The 25,624-nt window shown below is 37.7% G+C and overlaps 1 protein-coding gene across 1 annotated transcript; it reads left to right on the top strand.

The window, feature by feature from the left end:
- Positions 1-10,592: 10,592 nt before the first annotated feature.
- Positions 10,593-24,196, top strand: LOC755203 (MAM and LDL-receptor class A domain-containing protein 1). The gene is made up of 10 exons (XM_030977137.1): positions 10,593-10,850; positions 12,476-12,634; positions 14,860-15,176; positions 16,323-16,398; positions 16,994-17,155; positions 17,892-18,157; positions 19,777-19,858; positions 20,418-20,534; positions 21,436-21,552; positions 22,542-24,196. Exons 1-10 carry the CDS (start codon positions 10,811-10,813, stop codon positions 23,228-23,230), a joined length of 2,025 nt encoding a protein of 674 aa, XP_030832997.1. The 5' UTR covers positions 10,593-10,810; the 3' UTR covers positions 23,231-24,196.
- The last annotated feature ends 1,428 nt before the right edge of the window (positions 24,197-25,624 follow it).

The following is a 25,624-nucleotide window of genomic DNA, read 5'->3' as shown; positions in this document are numbered from 1 at the left end:
TACGTGCTCATTTATTTGCAACCTCATAAATGGTTTGCTTGGATGAAATTGCAAATCTGATTATATACGTATTGGTTAGTCTTAATGTTACTCTGTAGAAATATATATCCCTTGTAGTTTACTTTGTTACTCTATCTAGGAAAAGCGTTAATGATGGTATTGATGACGATGTAGTAACGTGACAAATATATAGGACTAACTTAAGTAATAGTAAATTATTTCGACCACTGTTTAAAGGACATGTTTGCAATTGATTTTCTTTTGAAAATTCCTTTTCTTTCCTATATATCTGATTGTATATCAAGCGATATTTTCATTGATTCGTTTTGTTGGTCGCGTGGACTGTCCGTCTTAGCTTGTCGATCTCTGGGACCTTTTTTAACATTCTTCACCCCTATATTTCCTTATAAATTTACTTTATTTTGTCAGTCTCGAGGGCTGTCTGTCTAGTAGGCCTATCGGTCTCGAGAAAACTGTTGTCAAGGTCGGGCACAGTGGTTGTAAGTCTCATGGACTGTCGGTCTACTGGGGTGGTTCCATTATCTAAAGTTTCTTGAGACCGACGGCCGACGGCCGATAGCTCCTTAAGACGCTCAATATGGAAGAAGATGTTATACTGTGTTGCATTATAGCCGTCCTAGATACATATTCACCATGTTCAGCCTTATCGTTATTTTCTGAGGAATTGGAAAAAAATTCTTCTTCGTTACTGAAAAGAGGGAAAGCGACTAAACCTTAATGTCTTACCCTGGAGAATACTAATGTTCATTATCATGTGCAGCGCATTTTACCTCGCTTCGTACATGCATCTTAATTTTCTGTCAATGACCACCAAATGATATATCAATAGGGACTTTTAGATATGCATGAAGACAATGGGGATTGCTACGGTCGACGTCCTTTTAATGCACTGCCTTGAATGGACGTCACACGTATCAGTCCACGCAAATCTAAAAGTCCCTAATCAAGCCTTTACGACACCCATGGACTTTAAATGATTATATCGAATTCCGTTTTGATGTGTAAACAAAAGAATATTGATGCACTTTGTTTGGAACTACGTCGAGTGTACTTGCGTGACACTAGTCTATATCAACAGAGAACAAAAAACAGGTCATCTGGGTTTTACAACTTTTGGGGGCGTGTAGGGGCGTATCGGAGGGTTAGACTTTGGTCGGCAAATAGATGAATGTTTATGGGATCAGACCGGTGTTGATAACATGCACGGAACCAGTCACATTAGACAAGGCCGTGGGCCAGGTGGAAAATATTTGAGCTGGGAAAATAGGTGAGTAACTGTGCTCGAAATACAAGCACTCCCAAAAGAAGGAACACTCGTCATGCAATCCGCCTTGAAATAATTATGATCCAACTGATGAAAGCGCAGCTACCACCCACTCTCTCTCTCTCTCTCTTTATTTTTCTCTCTCTCTCTCTCTCTCTCTCTCTCTCTCTTTATTTCTCTCTCTCCCTCTCTCTCCCTTTCTTTCTCATTCCCTCCCTCCTTCTCTCTCTCTCCCTTTCTCTTTCTCTATTCCCCCTTCTCTCTAGAACATTGTCATTAATTCTGTACATCTATATCTATCTATATAACTCCATCTTCTATTCTCCCCTCCTCTACCCCTCTCTCTCTCTCTCTCTCTCTCTCTCTCTCTCTCTCTCTCTCTCTCTCTCTCTCTCTCTCTCTCTCTCTCTCTATGTCAAACACTTGCACCCACTCTCTTGACAACTCTTTGTTCCCGTAAACTTCATTCGATTTCATTCAACATAAACAATATATCACTTGAATAAGTAAATAATACAGAATGATTGTACAGAAACAGAAATAATCAAATAGATTTTAGGCCCTGATGCTTTAGTCAATTAATACAAATTGATAAAAACATAAAATAATGATGATAATAACATTCAATAACTCGAGCAAGTAAATAAATAATAATACACAAATTATCATATTTCAGTTTACAAAAAGATACAGAATAATATTTATGAGCAAATATATAAATCTATCTTTCTCTATCTATCTCTCCCTTCCTTTCTCTCTCGCTCTCTCTCTCTCTCTCTCTCTCTCCGTCTCTCTCATTCTCTCTTTCTCTCTCACTCTCTCTCTCTCTCTCTCTCTATCTCTTTGAAGAGTTTTATAACATCATTTACTCGGTGATTTCGGTTCTCTTTTATTAAATATAATGTTTGTTGCCTATATACCCGTAGACACCTTGCTGCGCTGCATTGTCCAAATACAACCTGCTCGTGTACTGGGTTCTTCAAATATGATGTTGATTTAGAATCCTAAAATTGTTTCATTTTATGTCATATGATTCACCTGGATGGAATGTTTCTTCTTTTCTTTTGGAAGAAGACAATAAATTGTATATTCTATTCGATATTCTATTCTACAGGAAAATACCTGACCAGGGTTTTACACGTCCATGTATTGTTCTAAATCTTAGCCATGTCCGAAGATATAGAGGAAATGTATATTCGTAATTTGTTCGCACATGTTTGTATTATAAAGGGCCCCATTTGTAACCCTATTTAACCCCCACCCCCTCAAAGAAGTAAATAAAAGACTAATTAACAAAAGGAGCAGTATGTTCCTTAATTAAGTTAAAAGAAATGTAAAAACTGTGAAAAATATCTTGTAGAGACATAAATATACTGTGAAGATTCTTCTCTTGGAAATGGAATGGTACGGGGTTTTTTTCCGTGTCACAACAAAACTGCAGATTAATCTTTTCTTCGGTTTTGTGAAAATTAATTTATCATTTGTGTCACGGTTTCAGCACGTGCACATAGGACTATATCACACTATACCCTTTTTTTCGTCGAGTTTACAAGCTGTTTGAGTAGTTCTTTGAATAGTTTTGGTTTACTCACCCGGTTAAATACACAAGAGGATACAAGCACAATCGCATTGACAAGGCCATGGTATTGCCGTTGAAATGATATCTGTTTATACAGTATAGCAAACATAAAGTAGGTCAGACACGGAAGTATTAAACACCATTTTCTTTCGTCAGGTTGACCCAGTTTTTCTTCTTTTATTTTAATTTTTAAAAAAGCAACAGATCATATCCTGAAAAGTATTCTCGTTTAATGCCTTTTTCTTCAACTAAATGCCGCCGTTGGAGACCAAATCGATCCCGGCACATCAACAAATGATGCGTTGTAAACCCGTGCTGGGTGAATTTGTCACTGTGAGGTGATAGCGGGTAGCTAAACAGGGAAAAAAGACTTGATCCCTACATGTATATTATAGGGGCAAATTCTCGTTGCATCCTTTTTTATTCAAACGAAGCACTAGTACTTATATCTTGTGCTACTGACTTGTATGACCCTTACAATGCCTACAAAACAAATGCAGCGTTCCCTATTTACTTTGTAGAGACCTTGTCTAAACAACCGTAGCTTTTTGTCGTATATGGGGTGGTTTAAAAGGATCGAGTAACTCTGTCTCAGATTCTGAAACAAAATCATGGATTTAGCTCATGCTGCAATGATGATTGTAAGCCTTTAGGTCAGCCAGGAATCACATGAATTTTACAAGCCGATCGCCTGTCTGATTATCAAGACATTTATGATTGGAAATCGAAACCAATTTTGCGTTTTCCTAACGGTTTTCATAACACTACAGGCTATTGGGAAAAACGAGTTTGTTAAAAACCGGTCACTCAAAGATATTTACTTTTTGAGGCACTTCTTGATCATTTTGAAGCGCAATTGTTTAGGGCTTCAATTTTACACCATATCACAGACACTGATAACACATAGGGCCATGCATCTTGTTAAACGATGCCTTTAAAATACAAAACTGATGTCAAAATTAATGTGTCTCAATGCGTATCGGATAGCAGAGCTCTAACGCCGGATACATGCACCCTCATATCTACCCGATACAATTCATTGATAAATGATTTTTTGGGGGTAAATATTATTATCATAATTAGTAGTAGTAGTAGTAATAATAGTATAATTTGTAATAATTATATCATTCATATTGTTAAATGTATTACTACATGTATTATCATTATGTAGAGGTGCCGTGGTAGAGTGGATGTGTCACTAGAATGTGGATTACAAGGTCCGCGGTTCGAGTATCCCCCCCCCCCCCCCCGCGGCAATATTTTCCTTTGGCCCAGTTGAGGTAAATGGGTATTTGGTAGGATTATCCCTTGAAATGCACTGTGCGCTGAAAATGGCTGCCGGAGCTAAAGCTAGGGTAATAATTTCCAAAACTCTTTGGAAACGCATGGAGACTTCATTTCATAATGTGTACAAGTAGTAGTAGTAGCAGTAGAAGTAGTAGTAGTAGTAGTAGTAGTGGTAGTAGTAGTAGTAGTAGTAGTAGTAGTAGTAGTAGTAGTGGTAGTAGTAGTAGTAGTAGTAGTAGTAGTAGTACTAGTAGTAAAAGTAGTACTTATAGTATAATTTAATTTAAAAATTGTTTTAAATGGGGGCACGCTACAAGAGTCCTATCTCGCACCCCGGGGCAACGTGTCTGACACGGCCGGTTGTAGCAACTACTTCGAAGATCAAGATACATTAATCTTGATCTTAGGAGACACGAACGAACGAGTATAATTTGTAATATTTATATCATTTATATCGTCATCACAATTGGCATTGTAATAAAATATACCGCGCAATCATACTTCTCTGCGATTACCAGAAGATTTTTGTGCAATATTAAAATGATATACTTTTTTAACGATATAAACATCAATTTATTGTTATTATGCAAATGTGAAAAGAACATCAGGGACAAAAATCTCTGAAAAGCATGGCTTTTCAATGCCTTCATATTCTAAATATGTCATGTAACTGCTTAAAAATGTGGGCCTCATTTTCATGCACATGTTTGTGTAGTTCCATACATATCTTTCTTTGTACAATACTTGTTACTTTTACCCAGACTGTGTCACATTTCTTATTATTTTGATGATTCCAGAACCTTGAAGTACACACCAATACGTATATCCTACATGATTAAGCCAGTGCCTTTCAATGGAAGATCCCAGGAGGGACTTCTTTTTTGTTGTTGGGGGGGGGGGGGGGGTTCTTTCTTCACAGAATGCCAGAATGCCCGATCTTGTGCTAGTGAATGTTTGATCCGCCTTTCCCTCCCATCAATAGGGACTTTTAGATTTGCGTGGACTGATACGTGTGACGTCCATTCACGGCAGTGCATTAACAGGACGTCGATCGTAGCATAGACCTATTGTCTTCGTGCGAATCTAAAAGTCCCTAATAATAAAGGTCATAAGGGCTGACTGCGATCGCATTACACGAAGATGGAGCTATTTTAACCTAGTCGTAGAGTCCTCTTTGAGGGCGCTCAGTAGTGTCTCAAATACATTGTATTGTAATGGCGGACATAATGTACAGAAAATGTCATGAACTTTAAATTTCATCGTTATTGATGACGGAATAATTTTCTCCATATAGGAATGTATAGAAAGTTACAATTATCATATTAAGAGTGCATGTTTGATTGAAAGTTTACTTGAGGGAGTAAAACAAAATGATTTTCCTTAGTTTGTAAGTACAGAGCAAATGGGAGGAAACCTCACAAGATATGTCACAGAGTTGCCAATTTGTGTTTGCATGATCGCAGCTTCAAAAAATCGTAACTTTCCTATTTTGAATCGGATTATGTTCAATCTTTCACTGACCTGTTACTCTCATTTTGTCTGTTTCCATTTATATTCCGTCAACTTCATATCAGGGTGGACTTTTTGTTTGAAGTGATTTCTGCTTTCTGACTCTAAAACATACTCATGATTTGTGCTAATTTAAGACTTGCCCGAAATTTGGGCTTCAGTTACTCCAATGAGCCCTTGCAGATAAGACACGAACGTTTAATACTGTAGGGGTGGCGTTTGAGTTTATTTCAATTCACATAGAGATGCTTATCGCACTTAAAACGAAATGTACCACAACAGTAGACACAAAGTGGTGTACAAATCATGCGTAAGATAGGGAGTTTGCCCAATGGCATCATCTATAAAACTTCTTCGGCTAGATCTTAGCTGCCCTAATAATGTAGAGATGCCTTTCCCATACTAATTTACCTGGAGGACTGACGCCCATCCCGCTTCCCCCTCCCATCATACTAGTTCACCCCCCCCCCCCCCCCCTCTATAAATGAACCCTTCATACATATACACGTACCACGTACATTGTCTAGAGTTTGTTTTCCTTAAATATGTCAATTATAATCAGCAGGGGTGTCGATTTGTATCCGTGGTGGGGGGGGGGGGGGGTGATAGGTGCAAAAATATTTTCGGCAATGGATCAAAGCAACCAAGAGGTAGAAGCGTGAGGCAGGTTGCACCCCTCCCTTTCAAGATATTAACTTTTTCAAGTCACCCTCAATAAAGATAGCATTTCAGAGAATATGGGACCCATGTGGGTCCCACATGGGCTTGCTACCTGGGTTATTATCCTCTCAAGCGCGTAGCCAGGATTTTATTCTAGGGAGGCGGTAGTGAGCACGCGAAACGCGCTACCTAGGGGGGGGGGGGGTGAACAGGAAGGGGGAGTTTTTGCCCTCCCACGCGAAGCGCGGAAGCTTTGATGATTCATTAAATTATTATAGAAAGAAAACGATTCGTTGTACCGTTCTCGACTCTTAATCCTTGTAAGAATCAAGTTCCCCTACCTCCGCGCGTAGCGCGGAAGCTCTGACGTTTCATTAAATTATTAAAGAAAGAAGACGATTCGTTGTATCATTCTCGACTCTTAATCGTTGTCTGAATTCAGTTCCCCCCCTCCCTCCCTCCCTCCCGCGCAAAGCGCGGAAGCTTTGACGTTTCATTAAATTATTAAAGAAAGAAGACGATTCGTTGTACCGTTCTCGACTCTTAATCCTTGTTTGAATCAAGTTCCCCTTCCTCCGCGCGTAGCGCGGTAGCTCTGACGTTTCATTAAATTATTAAAAAAAGAAGCCGATTCGTTGTACCATTCTCGAGTCTTAATCCTTGTCTGAATTCAGTTTCCCCCCTCCCGGCTTTGACGTTTCAATAAATTATTAGAGAAAGAAGACGATTCGTTGTACCGTTCTCGACTCTTAATCCTTGTTCAAATTAAGTTCCCCTTCCATAGCGCGGAAGCCCTGACATTTCATCAAATTATTAAAGAAAGAAGACGATTCGTTGTACCATTCTCGACTGTTAATCCTTGTCTAAATTTAGTTTCATTTGACGTTTCATAAAGTTATTAGAGAAACAAGACGATTCGCTGTACCGTTCTCTTAATCCTTTTTCTTCCTACGTCCTCTTCCTTTCCTCTCTTCTCTCTCTCTCTCTCTCTCTCTCTCTCTCTTTTTTGCCGGCGTTTTTTTTTTTTTGGGGGGGGGGGCGACCGCCCCGCGCCCTGGCTACGCGCCTGTATACTCTCTATCACTCAGTATTAATATTTAGCTCGTTGGTTTTTAACGCTGCGGCTTTGCATTTGGCGCACTGCATTTATATGATGCTGTTGATTGAATAAATTGAATAAATCCATAAATTCCTGATGAAACCGTACGAGCGAGAATTCAATTTATTCTTGTTTCATATACGGTTGTCTTATTTAATTCGTTTTCTATTTGTATATGTATGTATTATGAAAATGAGATAGCAAAATGTGTATATTGATGGTCATCTTGCGAGTAATAACCATTAACTACTCTCATCGGGGTCTCATCATTAATTTTTCTCTTCATTTTTGTTGTTGTTGTGATGGTGAATTATTGGGGGGGGGGGGTGATTGTACAGGCCATCCCCCCCCCCCCCCCCGGGATCGACACCCATGATAATCAGGGAGTGTCATAAACTTAAACGGGTATCAGATCAAAGGTTTTATACTTACTTTTGGCCTCACAGTTCACATCCAATTTTGTGTATTAACTTGTATATTTCACTGTAGTATGTTTACAGAGTAAGATAATTGCAGGCAAAGTTTGTTTGCAAATCATAGGGTATAATCTGCCAGTCTACAAACGCTTTTCTTTATCTCGGTGCTTCAAAAAAGTGCACTTCATCAACAAGCTCTACTACTCTTTTGTGTCGTTGTTTTTTCTGTTACATTCCTAGACACCCCCTCCCCATCAATCGCCTCACCCATGCACCCTCTCCGTCTCTTTTTCTCTTTCCTTTTCGCTTTCTTCCTCGAACCCTCTCTCTTTCCCTCTGTCTCTCTTTCTTTCACCCTTTCTGTCCCAAACTTGCAGCCCTTACTGTGGTACCATGCAATCCTAAGGAATATTTTAAGGACAACCATAAGTTGACTGATTATTTCTCACGAAGACGATCAGAGAAAGTGACGAAACGTCGAGAACCAAAGAGCCCTTCAAATGGGTCAAGCTTGCTATCCATATTAATTAGGAAGTAAAATAAAATAAAAACTTGTCATGTCAAGTTGTATGCTGATGATACTGTTTTATATTTCTCACATCTGAATTAAGTGTCAACTGTAAAAAAAAAAAAAAACAGCAACCACTTGATATCTAAACAGAATGTCCTCCGAGTTTCATTGAATGACATCTCAATAGATCAAGTTCATCATGTCAAGTACCTCGGCGTCTTAGTTGATGAAAATTTAATCTGGAATTTACATATAGACAATATGTTGAAGAAAAATTGGTCAAATGGTAGGCTTTCCAGGAAGACTAAGGTGATTCCTGAGTGAATCGGTACTGAAATAAATATGTAACTCACTGATCCATCCGTATTTTGATTATAGTGATGTCATGTTAGTGCAGCTTTCAGGAAATGTACAGATCGCCTCCAAAAATAACAAAATAGGGCAGGCCGTAGTATACTAAAAATAAAACCTGAATCTCATGTCTCTGTTTTTGAAATACATAATGCTCTTAATTGACAACTCTTGGAGAAAAAAAAATAGTCATTCCCTTGTTGTCATGAATACAATTATGAATAATCTAACCCCTGAATATTCGAGAAATTAATTTGAGTTGATAACCCGTTCCTACCCTTCCCGAATCGGAGCTAAAATCAAAGTACCCAAACTGAGAACAAATAACCTAAAAAGTTCAATCAAGTCTAGAAACGCAAAACCTCACAACACACTTCCTCCTCATATCAAATCGTCCTCTGGTATAAATTCAAATCTAAGATTGCAGAACTGTAGCGCATGGCTCCCCCTCATTATCTTGTTATAAATACTTGTTGTTTATAACATATTTTTCTTTGACAATTTATTTACTGTTGTTCAAATATGTGTTTATAATTTTGTTATGCACTTGTTCCGGAACCCACGGAAGACCAGCTTTCCCATGACGGGTAAGCTGAATGTGGGTAATCTACCGTATCTCATCAGCGCCTTAGGCAATATTGCGCATTGTAAATTCCTAGATTGGATTGGATTATGTTTTTATACGGAAATAATTCCTACTACTACTACTACTACTACTACTACTACTACGACCGCTATTCATGATGACCATTATCCATAGGGACCGCTATCCATAATAGCGGTCCTTACAAATAGCAAACAAACCATAGACAATTTTCCTCGCTATTCATAAGGACCATTATTCATAAGGATCGCTATCCATAACGCGAGACTAAATTAATAGGGGTCTTTTTTTATATAAATAGCGGTCCTTCTAAATAGCGAGCAGACCCCTTTAAATAGCGGAGCTCCCCAGTCTAACGCTGACAACTGCACGTACGATTATATGTTTATGCAGCTTGGCAGCTTAAAATAATTGTCTTAATGACTATCAGTGGTTTTAAGATTTTTTTTCATCACATATCTAGTTTTCTTAACATTTCAAATAATTACGGCATCATAGGACTTCTGTTGCAAAAAGCGTAGAAACGTGTAATGATTAGTTAATTACTCAAGAGCTAGTTATCAATTAACGTTTTGATTACATGTGCAGGGTAGAACGAGTATAAACAAATCAAAGTTCAATGCAATATCATTCTGTTTAGCCTCACTTAACCCGCTCGTTATTATCGAGAGAATATCAAAATCTGTAGATCAAAGAGAAGGTGGGGTTTTGGTAAAGGCAACAAAAATCATGTATGGATATTTCCATCATCCGTGTGTCAGTTGGGAAAAGTACTATTTTCGACATATCCCCTGAAAATACCTCATATTCGAAATATGATGAAAGAAATAACATGTATTTGGAAAAAAACGCTTTATTCGCTTTAGAGGACAGGGAAAAAGATAGAATTATAATTCATTATTTAGTCGACTTTCTCCTTAAAACCATTTTTAAATGTAAATTGTCATAATTTACAAACTAATCCTTATTATGGGGCATTACTCCATACACATTTCTTTTCGTAAATGAGAAAGTTTAGTTTTAACGCTATTTATCACTGTCTTTAGATAACGTAATATCTCCAACAGCGTCTCTTCAAAAGCTAAATATGCATCAAAGTATATATTTTTGTTATCATTTACATGATTTTAAAATTTATCTTATCAAACCATTTACATCTTTTATATTGACGCGTTCTCAATCTGTGAACTCCGTCACTACTTATTTTCTTCTCTCAATCAATGATCTACCGTTTAGGGTATATTTTGTGATAGCGTGTTCAATATCTTTTCCTTATCTGTGACCTCACGAATCGTTGGTTGGGTGGTTTTAAAGTCCGTCGCTAAATCGAGCTAGTTACCCACCTAGAATTTTTGTTCTCATCTGAACATTCGTCCGTTTTATAATCGGTCATGATTTCTTGATTGTGCTTTGTACGTAACCATACTTGTTTAGTCTGGTTATGCTGGAGGGATCACGTGTTTGAGGACATATGATATTTTTCTGGGATCCTAAGAACTTATCGGCAACATGAATTTGTTGTGCTCCGCCATTTTGTTAGCACTTGCAGGTAAAGTATTTTTCTGGGTTCGCGACGCATTTATAAACGTGGTGAACGCTTCTTTAGTGAATTAAATCTATGAATTAAATTTGGTGTACTCTGAGACTTAAATAAAGTGAGTGGACTTTGTGTGCCAGATTTTGCAACTATAGTAACGGTATTAGTGCAAGTTTAGAACAAAATATAGCGATTACTGTACACATAAGTCACATTGGTATTATGGAAGGACGGGAACTGGGGGAAAGAGGTACCTGTATCGCCGTGTGGTTAGAACTACCTTGATCTCCAAATATCTCTGACATGAAGAGGAAAGATATCACGTCATAAAAACGAAATATTTAGATGCCTTTGCGGTCGAAGCATGAGGGGAATGTCAAAACACTGGCAATCATGGGGCACATTATTATGTGTACTAGTAGTAGTTGAAGTTGTAGTAGTAGTAGCAGTAACAGTAGTAGTGGTAGTAGTAGTGGTAGTGGTAATGAAGGGTTAGTAGTAGTAGTAGTAGTAGTAGTAGTAGTAGTAGTAGTAGTAGTAGTAGTAGTAGTAGAAGTATTACTGCTAGTATTCATAGTAAAGAAGACAACTCTCTCAAGGATTTGTATTCAATTGTTTTAAATATATTATATACATGTATATATATATAAGCGAGTTTAGTAAAACTGCAATTTCTGACAGTGCTCAACTGTAGGAGCAAATGTGAATATATAGGTTGAAAAGGTTCAACTTTATTAGTACGTATTGTTTGTTTCACCCGAAGGCTCATCAGCAACTATTAATACATTTTATACCAGGCAATGATAGTTTGAACAGAATAGGAGATGCAATGAGAAAATTAATACATTTATGACAGCTGTAGTAACAGTATCATATTGAACTTTCATTTTTTCGAACAAAAGAAATTCACTAAATTGTACTTTTTTTTACAATTCATTACTTGTGAGCGTAGTATCATGTTAGAGGATGTAAACAGTGTAGTGTCCAAGATAATTAAAAAAAGTGCCAGGGAGAAGAAAAAACAATCACATTTTAGTATACGACAAATTGGAGAGTTGACCATGAAAACGTCCCAACGTACTGACCAAATTGGATTAAGTGAACTCATATTTCAACCATTTATAACGTTCTTATTTTTGGTCCGATGTATTTCATCATTTCGCCATTCTGTATCTCTTATTTTTTTCTGCTTTCACGCGCATGCAATGACTGCAAAGGTTAAGTTTGCTCTTTGACTCTTATCTGAAGTTGTCTATTCGAATATCGAACCGCATACATCATCAAAGATAACAGGTGGTCTGACCTACTCGAAGAAAACCCGGGCATCAAACTTTCCGAGGAATTTCCTAGACAGCGGTGTCACTTCATAACGTGATGTACGTCGAATAAAAAAGATACATCACGTTTCAAAACCCTAATCAATAATGTCATGGTTGGACTGATCGAAGACTGACACCCTATATATATATATATATATATACATGTATGACATAATTCCAAGCATATCATCTATAAAATATGACCCATTTTGCATATTAAACATGTACTAAATGGGTTCTGAATATAAAATACTTTTGTACCTGCTTTCGCAAAAAGGTGCATGAACATTGACATTCACTTTTTTTGTAAATTTGCAGGTCTTGCATGCTGCCAGGATTGTAATTTTGACGCTAATCGTACATCGAATCAACGATGCGGATGGTCCAACGCCTACGAAGACGACTTTGATTGGTCTGTCAGGCGATTGCCAACCCCGACCCCGTTCACGGGACCGTCAGGGGACCATACAACAGGCAGTAAGTAACAATATGAGTCATGGAGGTTATTCCCCTTCGCCTTTCCCTGTTTTGGAGTCTTGTTTACACGTTTGATTCTTTGTTATTTGTTTGTTTGTTTGTTGCAATGACGAATGTCTTCATTGCCTTGTTTTCGTTCACATTCTGCCCCATTAATATTCTTCTCCGTGTTTTCCGTGTTGTTTTCGTCAGGAAATCGCATTCGTTTTGCACGTAATGCTTGATTTCACTAGTAATGCCCTTTTCTCACGTCCGTTTCCTTTAACATTTCATAGACATAGTCTCTAGCATCTCATCAAGGTCACTAACTTCTTCGATTTTAGAAATCACTCATGCATAACCGTCCAGGCGCCATTTTGTCCGTTTCTGGTACGTTTTAAGGCCTTAATTTCTTCTTTCCTATCTCTACTATCCTAGATTCTACAGGGTTCTAACAAATTCCTCTAAATTGTCCAAGATTATGTTCTTTCATCTGCGACGTCTAACCTGACCTTCAAAATGTCGCCTTCGCACTGCAAATTCAAATCCGAAACCGACTCCGTCAAAAATCTCTAAAAGAAATTGAAAAATGGAACCCTTCAAAATCTGAAATTGTCATAACTTTCTCATACCATTTCCGTTTCGTCTCGATTTCTCGCAGTATCTTTATCTCATAATTGCACAAAGCCATGCTAAATTAACGCTCCAAACGGAATATGCAAACAAATACCCTTTTTTGGATTTAGATACTTCAAGATATGCCCTTTCCAGCCAAATAAAAAATGATATACCTAACGCTGACCAAATTTGAAAAAATTGCCCTCCAAATTCGCAATTTTCAAGAAAATTGTGAAATTACTTCAACTTGCTCTAAAATGACGATCTACCTACGTCAATAAAACTTAGCATACACATGTATCAAAACATGTGACAATTTTCTGCTAAGTTTGGTAAAATTTGATGACGTCAGCGCAAAATTATTGCCCCAAAATGATTAATTTGTTATGCATTACGTAACAGCCTGTCAATGGTGTCGAACTTACCGCAATGAAGTGTTCTTTCGTATGATACCGTGCAAATACGTTACATGTTATCACAAAAATATTTGAGTAAAATGCGTTTGAACAGGGGTCACTATACAAATTTCCGCCAAGTTATAACACGTATCAGCTATGACGTCTTTTTTCAGACTGATTTTCGTCCCCTTTCTGTCCTAGGGGGGGGGGGGGGGGGTGGGGGGGAAGGGGCGGAGGGAGGAGACCCTGGGAAAAAAAACTGTTAATGATACCTTTTTTTGGAGATGGGCAACCTCCCCCCCCCCCCCCCCTGACGCTCAAGGGGGGGGGGATGCGATTTTTCAATTTTCGGGAGCCAAAAAAAAAAAAAGATTTTCAAATTTCAGCACACTAAATTTCAAAATGATTTCAAATTTGCCCCTCCCCCCCCCCCCTAAGAAATCCTGGATCCGCGCCTGGTCCTAATATCATATTATTACATTATTTAAACGTTCTACATTCTTTGAAAAGACAATCATAAGTGATTTCAATTCTGCTCTACGATGGTCGTCGTCTACAGTATCCTTACCATTAACTTATTAAAAATGGATTGCATTTTATTTTTTATTTTTTATTTATGGAAACTGCCTCCCCCCACTGCGTACAGTCATGGTTCAGTGACAAAGCAATGGCCTCGTAACTGTGAGGCCCCAGGATCAAACCCGTGTCGATTTTCTATATTAGTGCCCTTTTGTGGGGCATTTATCCTCATTACTGTCATTTACGACTTAAGGGCGTGGGTTCCCTAGTTGATAAGCATAGTAGCATACAAATGCTTTAGCATTCACGGAAAACACACATTGGCCAATTATTATTCAATAAAATCTGAGAATGTATACTAGTATCTAGATCTATTATTTTTAAATTATTTTAAAAAATAATTCCATATATTGGGGTAAAACTAAAATATTCCAACTATATGACCGACAGTGTATCTATATCTAATTGAACTGAGTGATCAATGTCAATAGATGATGTTTCCTATGAGGCTTGATTTTGTAATTTTGTTTATTTAAAATTTCTTTTACTGAATACTTCTTGAGTCACTTGTGGGTGGTCCAACAGCCTGTTTAGAAACACAAATCATCATGTGTATGTTGTTAATTTAATCCTACAATTTATTTCTGATTTGAAACACACGTACATTGTGACAATCACCATCATCATCGCTTTCCTCCCATTTTTGTCCAGGTGGCAACTTCCTCTACACCGAAGCAAGCGGGCGGAACCCTGGAGAGAAAGCGAGGATCTACAGTCCCTTCGACTCCCCGGCCAACGAGGTTGGCACGGACATGACGATGATCTCGTTCTGGTACAGCATGTGGGATGGCTTCGACAGGGGTTCTCCGCTTAACAGGACGAACATGGGCACACTCAACGTCTATATCACCTACGACGGCGGGAAAGTCCCGATAAACCCGCCCGTCTGGTCACGCTCGGGATCGCAGACAGATAGGTCCGGATGGAAAGAGGCCAAGATCATGTTTACGGCCCCTAATCAGTTTCGGGTACGTCAGTTTTTGTCTCCACCCCCCTCACCCCCATTAATTGTTATTTAGCCAGGTTTTTCCTGCATTACAAACCCCTCTAAGTCCGGAGCACTACTCAATGTACTCCCCTATCTTTGAAATTCAAGATATATTTTATAACCCACCCATTAAAATATTCAGAAGTCTACGAGAGAGAGAGAGAAAAAAGACACTCTTTTTGATATTTTATAACCCCCTTTTTTTTAATTCCTCATGAATCCAAAGAGAGAGAGAGAGAGAGAAACACACCCTTTTTGTTATTTTATAACCCCCTTTTTTAATTCCTCATGAATCCAAAGAGAGAGAGAGAAAAACAAAACACGCTTTTTAAAGAAATCTCCGAGTGAAAAGTCAAATTTTATACACCCACTTTTGCTACAATACTCCTATGAATATCGCGCGCGCACGCTCGGGTTCTCTCACTCTCTCTCTCTCTCTCTCTCTCTCTCTCTCTCTCTATCTCTCTCTCTTTCTCTCTCTCTCTGTGAATAGATAAACATTATTCGCGATATGTTATTGTCTTCTTTCTAAACCTACAATATTTCACGATGTCATGTTTCTTAGTGAGGGTGAAAACTACTAGTTTAATTATAATGATAACGTATGAGTGAATAATGTACCATGCCGTTTATTAAGTTTAAGTATATTCTTATCCTCTTCATTCTCGTTGTACTCCTCCATCCTCATCCCCCCCCCCCCTCTCTTCCACCTCCTCCCTTCTTCCTCTTCCCCTCCTCCTACACCTCCCTCCTCTAATTCATCCCCTTTTTCTCTCTTCCCCACTCTTCCTCCTCATCCCTTCCCCACTCATCCTCCTCATCCCTCTTCCCCTCTTCCTTTCCTCCTCGCTCCCCTACTTCCACTCATTCTACTACTCCCTCCTCTGATTCTTCTCCTCTTCCTCCTTTTCCTCTTCATTCTTCCTCCTCCTTCTACTCCTCCTTCCTCGATTGTTTCCCGCCCTCCTCTTTTCTCGCGTCTTCCCTCTTTTCTTCCACTTCATCTCCTCCCTCCTCTTCTTCGTCGTTGTCCTCCTCCTCCTTGCCCAGATTGTGTGTTTGTTCCTACATGTTCTTCCTTATTCTACTTTTAGTTTCCTTCTTTGTCTCTTCCTTCTTTCCTCAGATTGTATTTGAAGGTGTCATAGGTAAAGGAGAAAGATCTGACATCGGTATTGACGACGTAATGGTCAGACAACCCAGTAAGTTATATTCCATTGTTCCAGAATAACAGATTCATTGATTGAGACAATAAGTCAACAACAACAAAACCTTGAAAATCTATTCAGAAGATAAATACAGAAAGAATGCCTTTTAAGCTCATGTTTTACTCTATCGAAAGCCTTTGAATAAACAATGAAACACATGTACACATCCTTTTGCATTTCGACTGCTCTCTCCATTATATTTCTAACCACAAATATTGCATTTCTTGTGTCCGCATCCTTTACAAAACAAAATTTGTTCCCTTCCGACCATGGGATTTATTCTACTTCTTGCTCTTGAAACCGATATTCTAAAAATAATCTTAGTAATATGGTAAAATATAAGGCTGAGGCGAAAAAAAAAAAAATTGTATTGCCCTCTTTTTGTTACCGTTTGAAAAAAAAAGTTTAATGAAAACAAAACTATTATTTAAGTATTCAAAACTGAGAAATATTAGCCCAAAGAGGGAGAAAGAAAAGTTATATACAAAAATTGGTAATGGAATTACATCAGGTGTCTGCGAATTATGATGCACTACACATGGACACTTAATACTATGTGCATGGCTTTAACCGTTCATTCTATTCACAGAAATCCCCAACACGTGTAACTTTGAGAGCAGTGAGATGGGTGATCTGTGTTTCTTTTACCAAGAGGACATCGAAGACGACTTCGACTGGACGAGACACTCTGGTGAAACGCCCTCTCTTGACACTGGACCACTTACTGATCACACCCTCATGAACGATACAGGTAAGCGCACTTTCAGGAACACACCCGATATCGAAGGACAGTGAATGTCCTTCTTTAGACGGACAAGTTTCGCATGAGTAAACACGCTTGTCCTTTGAAAAAAAGTCTACGGCAGTATCTTGTGTGATTGGAAGAATATACAACATGTTAAACAATTTTCACTCATCATGTTTTAAAATATTCTTAAAGCCACACTGTCCTACTTGTAGCTACTTGCTCCCTCTATGTAGAAAACAATGCCTAATCGGTGACCTTGGTCCCCCATGATCCTCTTTTTATTATGTTAATTGAGAGCTGAGTTGATGGGATAGCTACCTGTCCAGTGACCTTGCAGTGTGGTCTACTCCCTACTTTAACCTATAAAGAGAGCCATATTTAAAACCGATACTTCTCTATACTATTTTAATACCGGAGACATGTGGGTAGACTCTTTTAATGTTTCTTTTGTACGACAAGTACAGTTATCGCAGATTCAATTAACGAATCTCTATACGTTTAAAAAGAAAACTTTGATATTTGTAATATGATTATTTATTGGTTTGTCATACAAGTCCTATCTGTGAGGTCTCTGAAAATGTATTTAGTCACTATATTTATTATAATAATCATTAGTGGTGTTACTACAATTATCATGATCATGATCATGATATAGGATAGCAATTGCAAGAAATGATTATACAGAGATATGCATACAACATTTTTACAATTATCTGCAATAACTGTGTTTCCTTATTAGGGCACTATATGTACATCGAAACGACACGCAAAAATGATCAAGATACTGCTATCTTGAAATCCGTCGAGTTCTTCAAGGAAAGAATACCTTGTAACGTCGACTTCTACTACCACGCTTTTGGGGACAATGTTGGTGAGCTCTTAATGGCTATTTCATATAGCTATACTACAATTACCTACTATATTGTAGTACGTGGCCAAAGCAACCTCACTGATACGTGGAAGCACTTCAACGTATCCATTCCCGAGAGCCTGGGATATTACACCGTGAGTACTTCACCTGTTATTTGTTTCTTTGTTTGTTGGTAATGATTTATCTACAGTGTAGGTATTATTGCGCCCGGAGTAAACAATGAAATCATCTGCGTAACAATACCAGAAAGTAGGCAACGCGAGCGAGTGGTAGATTGTGTCCTTAATTGTAATTTCATAGGTTTCTATTTCAAATTAGCACCAATTCCCCCCCCCCCCTTAAAAAAAGGAATTTCATGTACATTTCAACCTACTCAAAGGAAAATTCAGGATGGAGCAGTGTAATCATAGGCGTACGAGCATTTCGTCAATAGGAGGGGTTCGAGCCTTCTAAGTCGAATATCAACTGTTCTGTTTACTCATTTTGGGGATTTGTTATACAGTGCGTCTGAGAAAAAACGAAACCGAGAATTATCGATGTTTTATCATAACTTTATAATCACAATTATAATTAATAAATGACACATATTTGTAAAGCTTAGATCCACCTCTTTCATGTGATGCAACTCATATGATGCATATTTCATATGACACCTCAATCGGGAAAAATGAGCCAGGAATAACAAAGTTCTGTTTGTTTAAAGTAATGCTTGCATTTCCATAATTTGATTAAACGAATTCGTTTTCACTGACTGCCTGCCGTAGCAACAACCGGAGTTGACAAAAGATTTAACTTAGTTTCTTTGACGATGAGCCATGCAGATTGACCGTGCTTATTCCCGTGATCTGATCGGCCAACACCACAACATCGAATGATAGTATTAATGATAATAATAATGATAATAATAATAATTTTTATTAAAAAGAGAATAATAAGCATAATTATCATAATAACAGTAATATTGATTATGATACTGAAAATGAGAATGATGATAGCAATAATAATAATAATGATAAAATACATTTATATAGTGTTTAATCAACGTGAGTAATATAACGAAATTAAATGAAGAAAACATACCTAATTAAGATGGTTATTTGATATAAAAAAAGAAAAACTAAATAATGTAAGACAACATATAAGGTGGAATTATACAAATTTACAAACTAATAACGATATTATTACATGTGAAACATAACTACTGGGTGAATGTCTTGCTAGATAGATTTACCCTTGAACTTTAACAAAAAACGATTCATCGAACCAAGCGCACAACCCGAATATATACGCCATGTTGTGACCCAGTAAAACTAAGTTGGCCAAACTCTGTGTATAGATGGCTAGTGAAAGGTAATATATACTCCCGGGTGTAAGTGAGAGCATCCAAACGGTCAACTTACGCTACCCTCTAGTCGTGTTAGCTAGTTACTTCTGGAAACATCCAAGAGTAAATAGGTCGGGGTAAAGGTAGGCGTAGCTAACACAATCATCGTTCAGACGGTCCTTACTCCGACCTTTACACCTACCTCACCATATTTACCCCGACTAGCTCTTAACACGACCTTTACCCCAGGGTAACTTGCCTCCGTCTAAACAGGACTGATATACCTTACCCTAACCCTAACCCTAACCATTTACCGAAATGATGCCCGGAGCCATTGTCGCAGGAGCAATTAAATTTCGGGACATCGTCATGCTCTTGATTTTGTTGTTGTTTCTACCAACAACAAAAAATCTTCTTTTTTTGTGCTAGATTTCATTTATTGGATCACGTGGCGATGGAAATTTGGGTGATATCGCGTTCGACGACATTTCCCTAAGTGAAGGTTGCTTTGGTGAGTAGTGAAAAAGAAATTGTGCGTTTCTTTGTTTCTTTGTTTCTTTGTCTGTATGTTTGTTAGTGTTTTCTATCTTTTCTGATGAAACAAATATTTGGTATACCCTACTATTGTTTCACCAACACCACCGACACCAGACTGAACAATGTAAGATATTACACTGAACAGGCAGGAATGGGTCGGGTGGGATTGTGGTGTATCAGACATTTAATTCACAATGCTGCTCAATAAGCGGTATATTGTACGACATATTATCCGGCTTTAATTGCTCCGTGGCCAGTTTCATAGACTAACCCAATTCTAACTTCAACCCTGGACCTAACACTTTATTACACCCTTAGTGCATTCCCAAATCTAACTAAAGACCGAATTGCAAACCCTGACCCTATAATGCTATATGTTTGACGACTTAAAGCCCGGATATTCATTCCTGGAGCATTATGCCGGGACACCGACCAGCAGTTACAGGAGATGTGTCATGTGTTTGTTGTTGTTAGTTTTGTTTTCACTTTTTTCATATATTTGTATTTGTTTTGACCTTCATCCAAATCAACAGCTACCGACGTATGTGGAAGCAATCCTTGTCTCAATGGAGGTTCATGTAATCCCCAAGCGAATTCTCAATATTACTGCGGCTGCACATTCGGCTGGACAGGTCAGAATTGCGAAACAGGTGAGAAATCAAGGTGCTACCCATCGTAAGTAATATCGTACGCATCGTAGCAAACATCGTATACACGGTAGTAAACATCGCATTTATCGTAGTAAGCATTGCATAGATTATGGGAAACAAATATTTTTCGTAAACATCGTAAAAAAAGTCGAAATGAAGTCCTCGTAATTCTGCTTGGAGTATATCAATGGAATAGTAAATTACAGAGAAATGTAGCGATAGGCTTTTAGATCGTAGCACTTGGCATACTTTGGGAGACACTGTTGTTGTAGCAATTGTTATGGTCACTAACATTTTAATTTGACAGAATACTATTGATGAAACATCATAGTGAATTTCGTAGGCCTAATATACATCGTTGTACTTATTCTTCCCTATAGCAGTACCCATTATTATAAACCAAAACAACTTTACTCACAACAACAAAATTAGTTTAGTCGGAACAGCAGCAGCAAGAACTACAACTCCGCTAATAGTATAGGTACAATTTGATTATCATTCCACAATGCAATAACATAAATGATGATATAGAGTGGTGAAGTGTGACGTCATCAAAAATATATTTTTAACATTTCTCAATTTTTTTCTTCACTTTCCGAAAAAGCATCAGAAATAATGTCCAAATGTCGAAAACCTATTGAATATGTTAAGTATTGGCTGAGGTATGACCATCTCAATTTCCGATTTCCTATGTCTTTCGGAAAATGAAGAAAAATTGAGAAATTATGAATTTTTATGATGTCATAGCTTCTGTAATCAAGACCGAACTATCGGACGCTAGCCAAGGTAACCTTTAACTTTTTATTTCTTCCTTCTACCGTACAAGTTGTATTTGGTTATTTCGCGTAAAATAACAACATTTCAAAAAATCAGTGTCCTTTTTGTCATACATATACAACAGATATTGATTTCTGCATAAATAAAACCTGCCATGAGGGACATATTTGCCACGAGATTGGAAACGGTGGTTACGAGTGCTTGTGCCCCGAGGGCTACCAGGGCTCTACTTGCCAGGAAAGTAAGTTTCTTTTAAAGCCCATCCGCACTAGTTTGGCCAGGGGATTAGACCTCCCTGCAAGGTAACTGACAGGTGGTTATCTCATCAAATCAGCTCTCAATTAACATAAGAAAAAAGGGACCATAGGAGACCAATGGTCACCGATTAGGCATTGTTTGCTATATAGAGGGCGCAAGTAGCTATAAGTAGTGCAGTGGGGCTTTAAAATATTAATTTTAAAGAGAGAAGCTTATTTCTAGTTAAGGTGAACAAGTATGTATGACTTTTTTCATTCCAGACTGGAAGAGTATCGTCGAAGAAACGCACCTGAAGATACCCGAAAAGTTTAGATTAAACAGGATTGTAACATGTGTTTGCAGTCCCATATTTCATTTCTGTTTCCAGTGCATAATTAAATCTTTAACAAGAACGAATCAGCAGGACGCTGATGAATTCCTAACAAAAAACTTAGTTTGTCTATATTGTTTTTTATTCTTGGATTGTCGTATGATTTGTTTACCATTATTATTTGTTTAGGTCGATATAATAATTTGTAACACTAAATGTCTATAGACTCCATTCAAATGTTATATATTATATCATTAATCTTTCCAAATTAATAACAGACTTTTAGAATAATTATGGATGCATGAATAGAACTCTTGTGTGGTAATTAAGTTGGTAAGAATTCCTAAGTTATATTTCAAGTTATTACACCTGGGCCTCAAAAGCGTGATCATGATCCAGCTTAGTAATAAAGTCGACACGTATCGTGTATTGTCCATGGGCCGAAATGCAATGTCAAGTGATACATCTTTTCTCTCTCTCTCTCTCTATCTCTCTATCTATCTCTCTCTCGCGCTCTCTCTCTCTCTCTCTCTCTCTCTCTCTCTCTATATATATATATATATCTTTGCTTCCTTTCCTCCTCATCCCATTCTCCATCTCCCCTCTCTCTCTTGTATTCGTGGTATACTAACCCAATTGTTCTTCTCATTACATACATCTAGAGATTCCAACGATTGAACCCCTCGAGCCTGTCAACCCTCCCGAGCCGATCGACATCCGAATCGATGGCGTCGACCCCGAGATGATCCCCGTCATTATCGGTAGTTGCATCGGGTCCTTCATCCTGATCGCCACCGCCGCCTGGTTCACGGCCACGTGCATCAAGAACGACGGCTTCCGACGGAAAGCAGAGGCCATCGAGGGCGTGAAGGACCTCGATGTCGAGGATGGAAAGTCAAATGCATACATCAATACCACATACGACCCGGATGACCCGGACGACGAAGGCAAGAATGAAGTGGGTCCATCGACGTCGGAGAAGAAGGATGTCGAGGAAGCTGAAGAGTCACCATGCGGATCGGGAGAGACTACCGGGGAAAAGGACGTAAAAGCACCCGACTACGAAAACGTTACTGACAAGCCTTCTGGTTCAGAAGATAAAGTGAAAGATGAAGAGGTGAAGGAGGCGGTGAACGAAGACGTGAAAGAGGTGGTGAAAGATCAGAATGAATACGAAGAGGTCAAGGAAGTGGAATCGAAACCGGAGGTGCAAAAGGAGGAAGACATCCGCGAAGTTGAGAAGACGATGCCGACTGATTTGTCGACGAAATACGATGATGATTCGGATTCTCCACCTCAAGAGTCAGAGGAAAACAAAGAAAAGGGGGTAGTTTTATCAACGTCACTTTAAAACCCCAAACATTTTTTTCTTTATCATAATTAACGGTGATTGTTGAAATAATGTACGACCACTTTTAAGAAAGTGAAAAGCAAAGACAAATCAATTGATCACTTTTGTAAGCAGTTTATTATCTTTATGTTCTTACAAAATATACACTATAGAACTGAAAATGGTTGATTATACAATTGCGTTGATAAAGTGATTATATTATTTGGGTGAAAGTCTCTTTTTCTTCAAATAACAGTGTTGTAGAAACGAGTCCAAAGTTTTAACCAGGAGAAGAAAATCTTTTGATCTGTTCGCATTTTGTCTCGAAATCGATACCTAGGCCGAGACGTAGAAAAAGAGACCGTAGATAAAACAAAATACATGTACTTTATGACCACAAATTGCATGTAAAATGATAATTACACTTTCACCCAAAATAACGGATTAAGAGAAGATTAAGAACAGCCAAAAATAAGTGGAATAACAATGATGAAAATTAGTGTTTGATAAGCAAGCTGTTTTTAAAGTTAACTTACATAATGCAATTGCACTGGAAAGTATTGGAACCGGAATTGAAGCATTAATCAGTGTCGAAGAACCTTTTTACAATATTGATTTCTTTTTTTTAGCTCATGAAATTTGGTTCTTCAGAATGTAATACTTGTGATGGTGATACATCATGATGCTCTGTATCTATATAGACGAGCAATTTTTGTGTACAATTTGTATGCGTATAGTTCACAGAGTATAATGTCCAAATAATATTATACACAAAGTCCGATAAGGAAAACGTGAAGTTTTACTCTCGTGACTGGTATATTAATTTATGGTAAGCTTTCCGAAATATGAAAAAAAGGGTGCATATATTAAATCCCATAATTATCTCGTTTTACATATATATATATATATATATATATATATATATATATGTATATAGATATAGGAGTTGGAAGGTTACACTTTATTGGTACGAGTTATACAGACTGTTTCGTCAGAAGGCTCATCAGTAAAATTGCTCGTATATATGTATATATATATATATATATATATATATATACATATATATATATATATATATATATATATATATATACTACCACTAAACAAAGTAGAACTTAACAATATTGTATTTTATTGAAAAAATGGGGTTTTTCTTTAAAGATGCTCCTATTTACGAGTATATTTTAACCTGTCACTTATTATCACCCGTTGGTTTTATCAGGCTTATCCATTTATCATAATTTCGCAAATATTTATTTCAGATAAGAATTTCTTTTTAATCCTACGTGTCCTGTGCCCTGATAAACTGCCAAAATCATTTTTTTAGTTTAACTTGAAAAAGTTTGTTGATTTTGTTCATGTTGTCCATGTTGTTCTTCTTCTAATTCCTCTTCTTGTTGGTAGCATTTTCGATGTATTATATAAATCTGTGACCTCACACATCGCTGGTGAAGTGGTTTTAAAGTCCGTCACTAAATCGAGATAGTCACCCACTTAGAATTTTAGTTTTCATTTGATCTTCCGTTCGTTTTCTGACCAGTCACGATTTATCGATAACGCTTTGTACATGACTATACTTGTTTAATCTGGTTATGCTGGAGGGAATCACGTATTTGAGGACATATGATAGTTTTATGGGATCCTAATAACTTCTCGTCAAGATGAATTTGTTTTTCGTCGCCATTTTGTTAGCGCTTGCAGGTAAAGTATAATTATATTTGTTCTGGGTTCGCGACGCGAGGGTTGCATTCATAAATGTGATGAACGCTTCCAAAATAAATTAAAGCTATGAATTAAATTTGTTGTACTCTGGCAGTTATACGAAGTGAATTGACTTTGTCTGTTATCCTTTGCAATTATAGTTACGGTATTAGTGCAAGTTTAGAACTAAATAATGATATTACTGTACGCATAAGTCACATTGGTTTTTTTGGAAGAGAACAAAACAGGGGGGAGGGTATCACCATTCTGTTAAAACTACGCTGATATCCAAATATCTCTGACAGGTCTGGAAGAGAAAAGATATCACATCAAACGCAGAAATCTTCATATGCCTTTGCGGTCAGAGCTGGAGGGGAGCGTCAAAACACAGTCATTGGGGGATTATTATTATTATTTTATTATAAGTAGTAAAACAAAGTACTAGCAGTAGTACTAGGAGTAGTAGTAATAGTAGTAGTAGTAGTATTAGTAGTAGTAGTAGTAGTAGTAGTAGTAGTAGTAGTAGTAGTAGTAGTAGTAGTAGTAACAGTAAGTTTGTTTGTGTGTTTGTGTGTGTATATATATATATATATATATATATAGGCGTGAAGAAAATGGTCTAGGAACGTGAGACGTAGCTGTACTTTACAAGTTTATTCTCGCACTTATATATATATATACACAAACACACCCACATACACACACCCTCTCACG

The sequence above is a fragment of the Strongylocentrotus purpuratus genome, unplaced genomic scaffold (genome assembly GCF_000002235.5).
Source record: "Strongylocentrotus purpuratus isolate Spur 01 unplaced genomic scaffold, Spur_5.0 spur5_scaffold_9, whole genome shotgun sequence".
Taxonomy (NCBI): Eukaryota; Metazoa; Echinodermata; class Echinoidea; order Camarodonta; family Strongylocentrotidae; genus Strongylocentrotus; species Strongylocentrotus purpuratus.
Note: the sequence above shows the minus strand (reverse complement) of the source record. Positions and strands in the feature narration are given on the sequence as shown.

Coding starts and splice junctions, on each gene's coding strand:
- LOC755203 (XM_030977137.1), top strand. CDS start 10,811: ATGAATTTGTTGTGCTCCGCCATTTTGTTAGCACTTGCAG. Junction 16,399..16,993: donor CGTAATGGTCAGACAACCCA/GTAAGTTATATT, acceptor TTCTATTCACAG/AAATCCCCAACACGTGTAAC. Junction 21,553..22,541: donor GGGCTCTACTTGCCAGGAAA/GTAAGTTTCTTT, acceptor ACATACATCTAG/AGATTCCAACGATTGAACCC.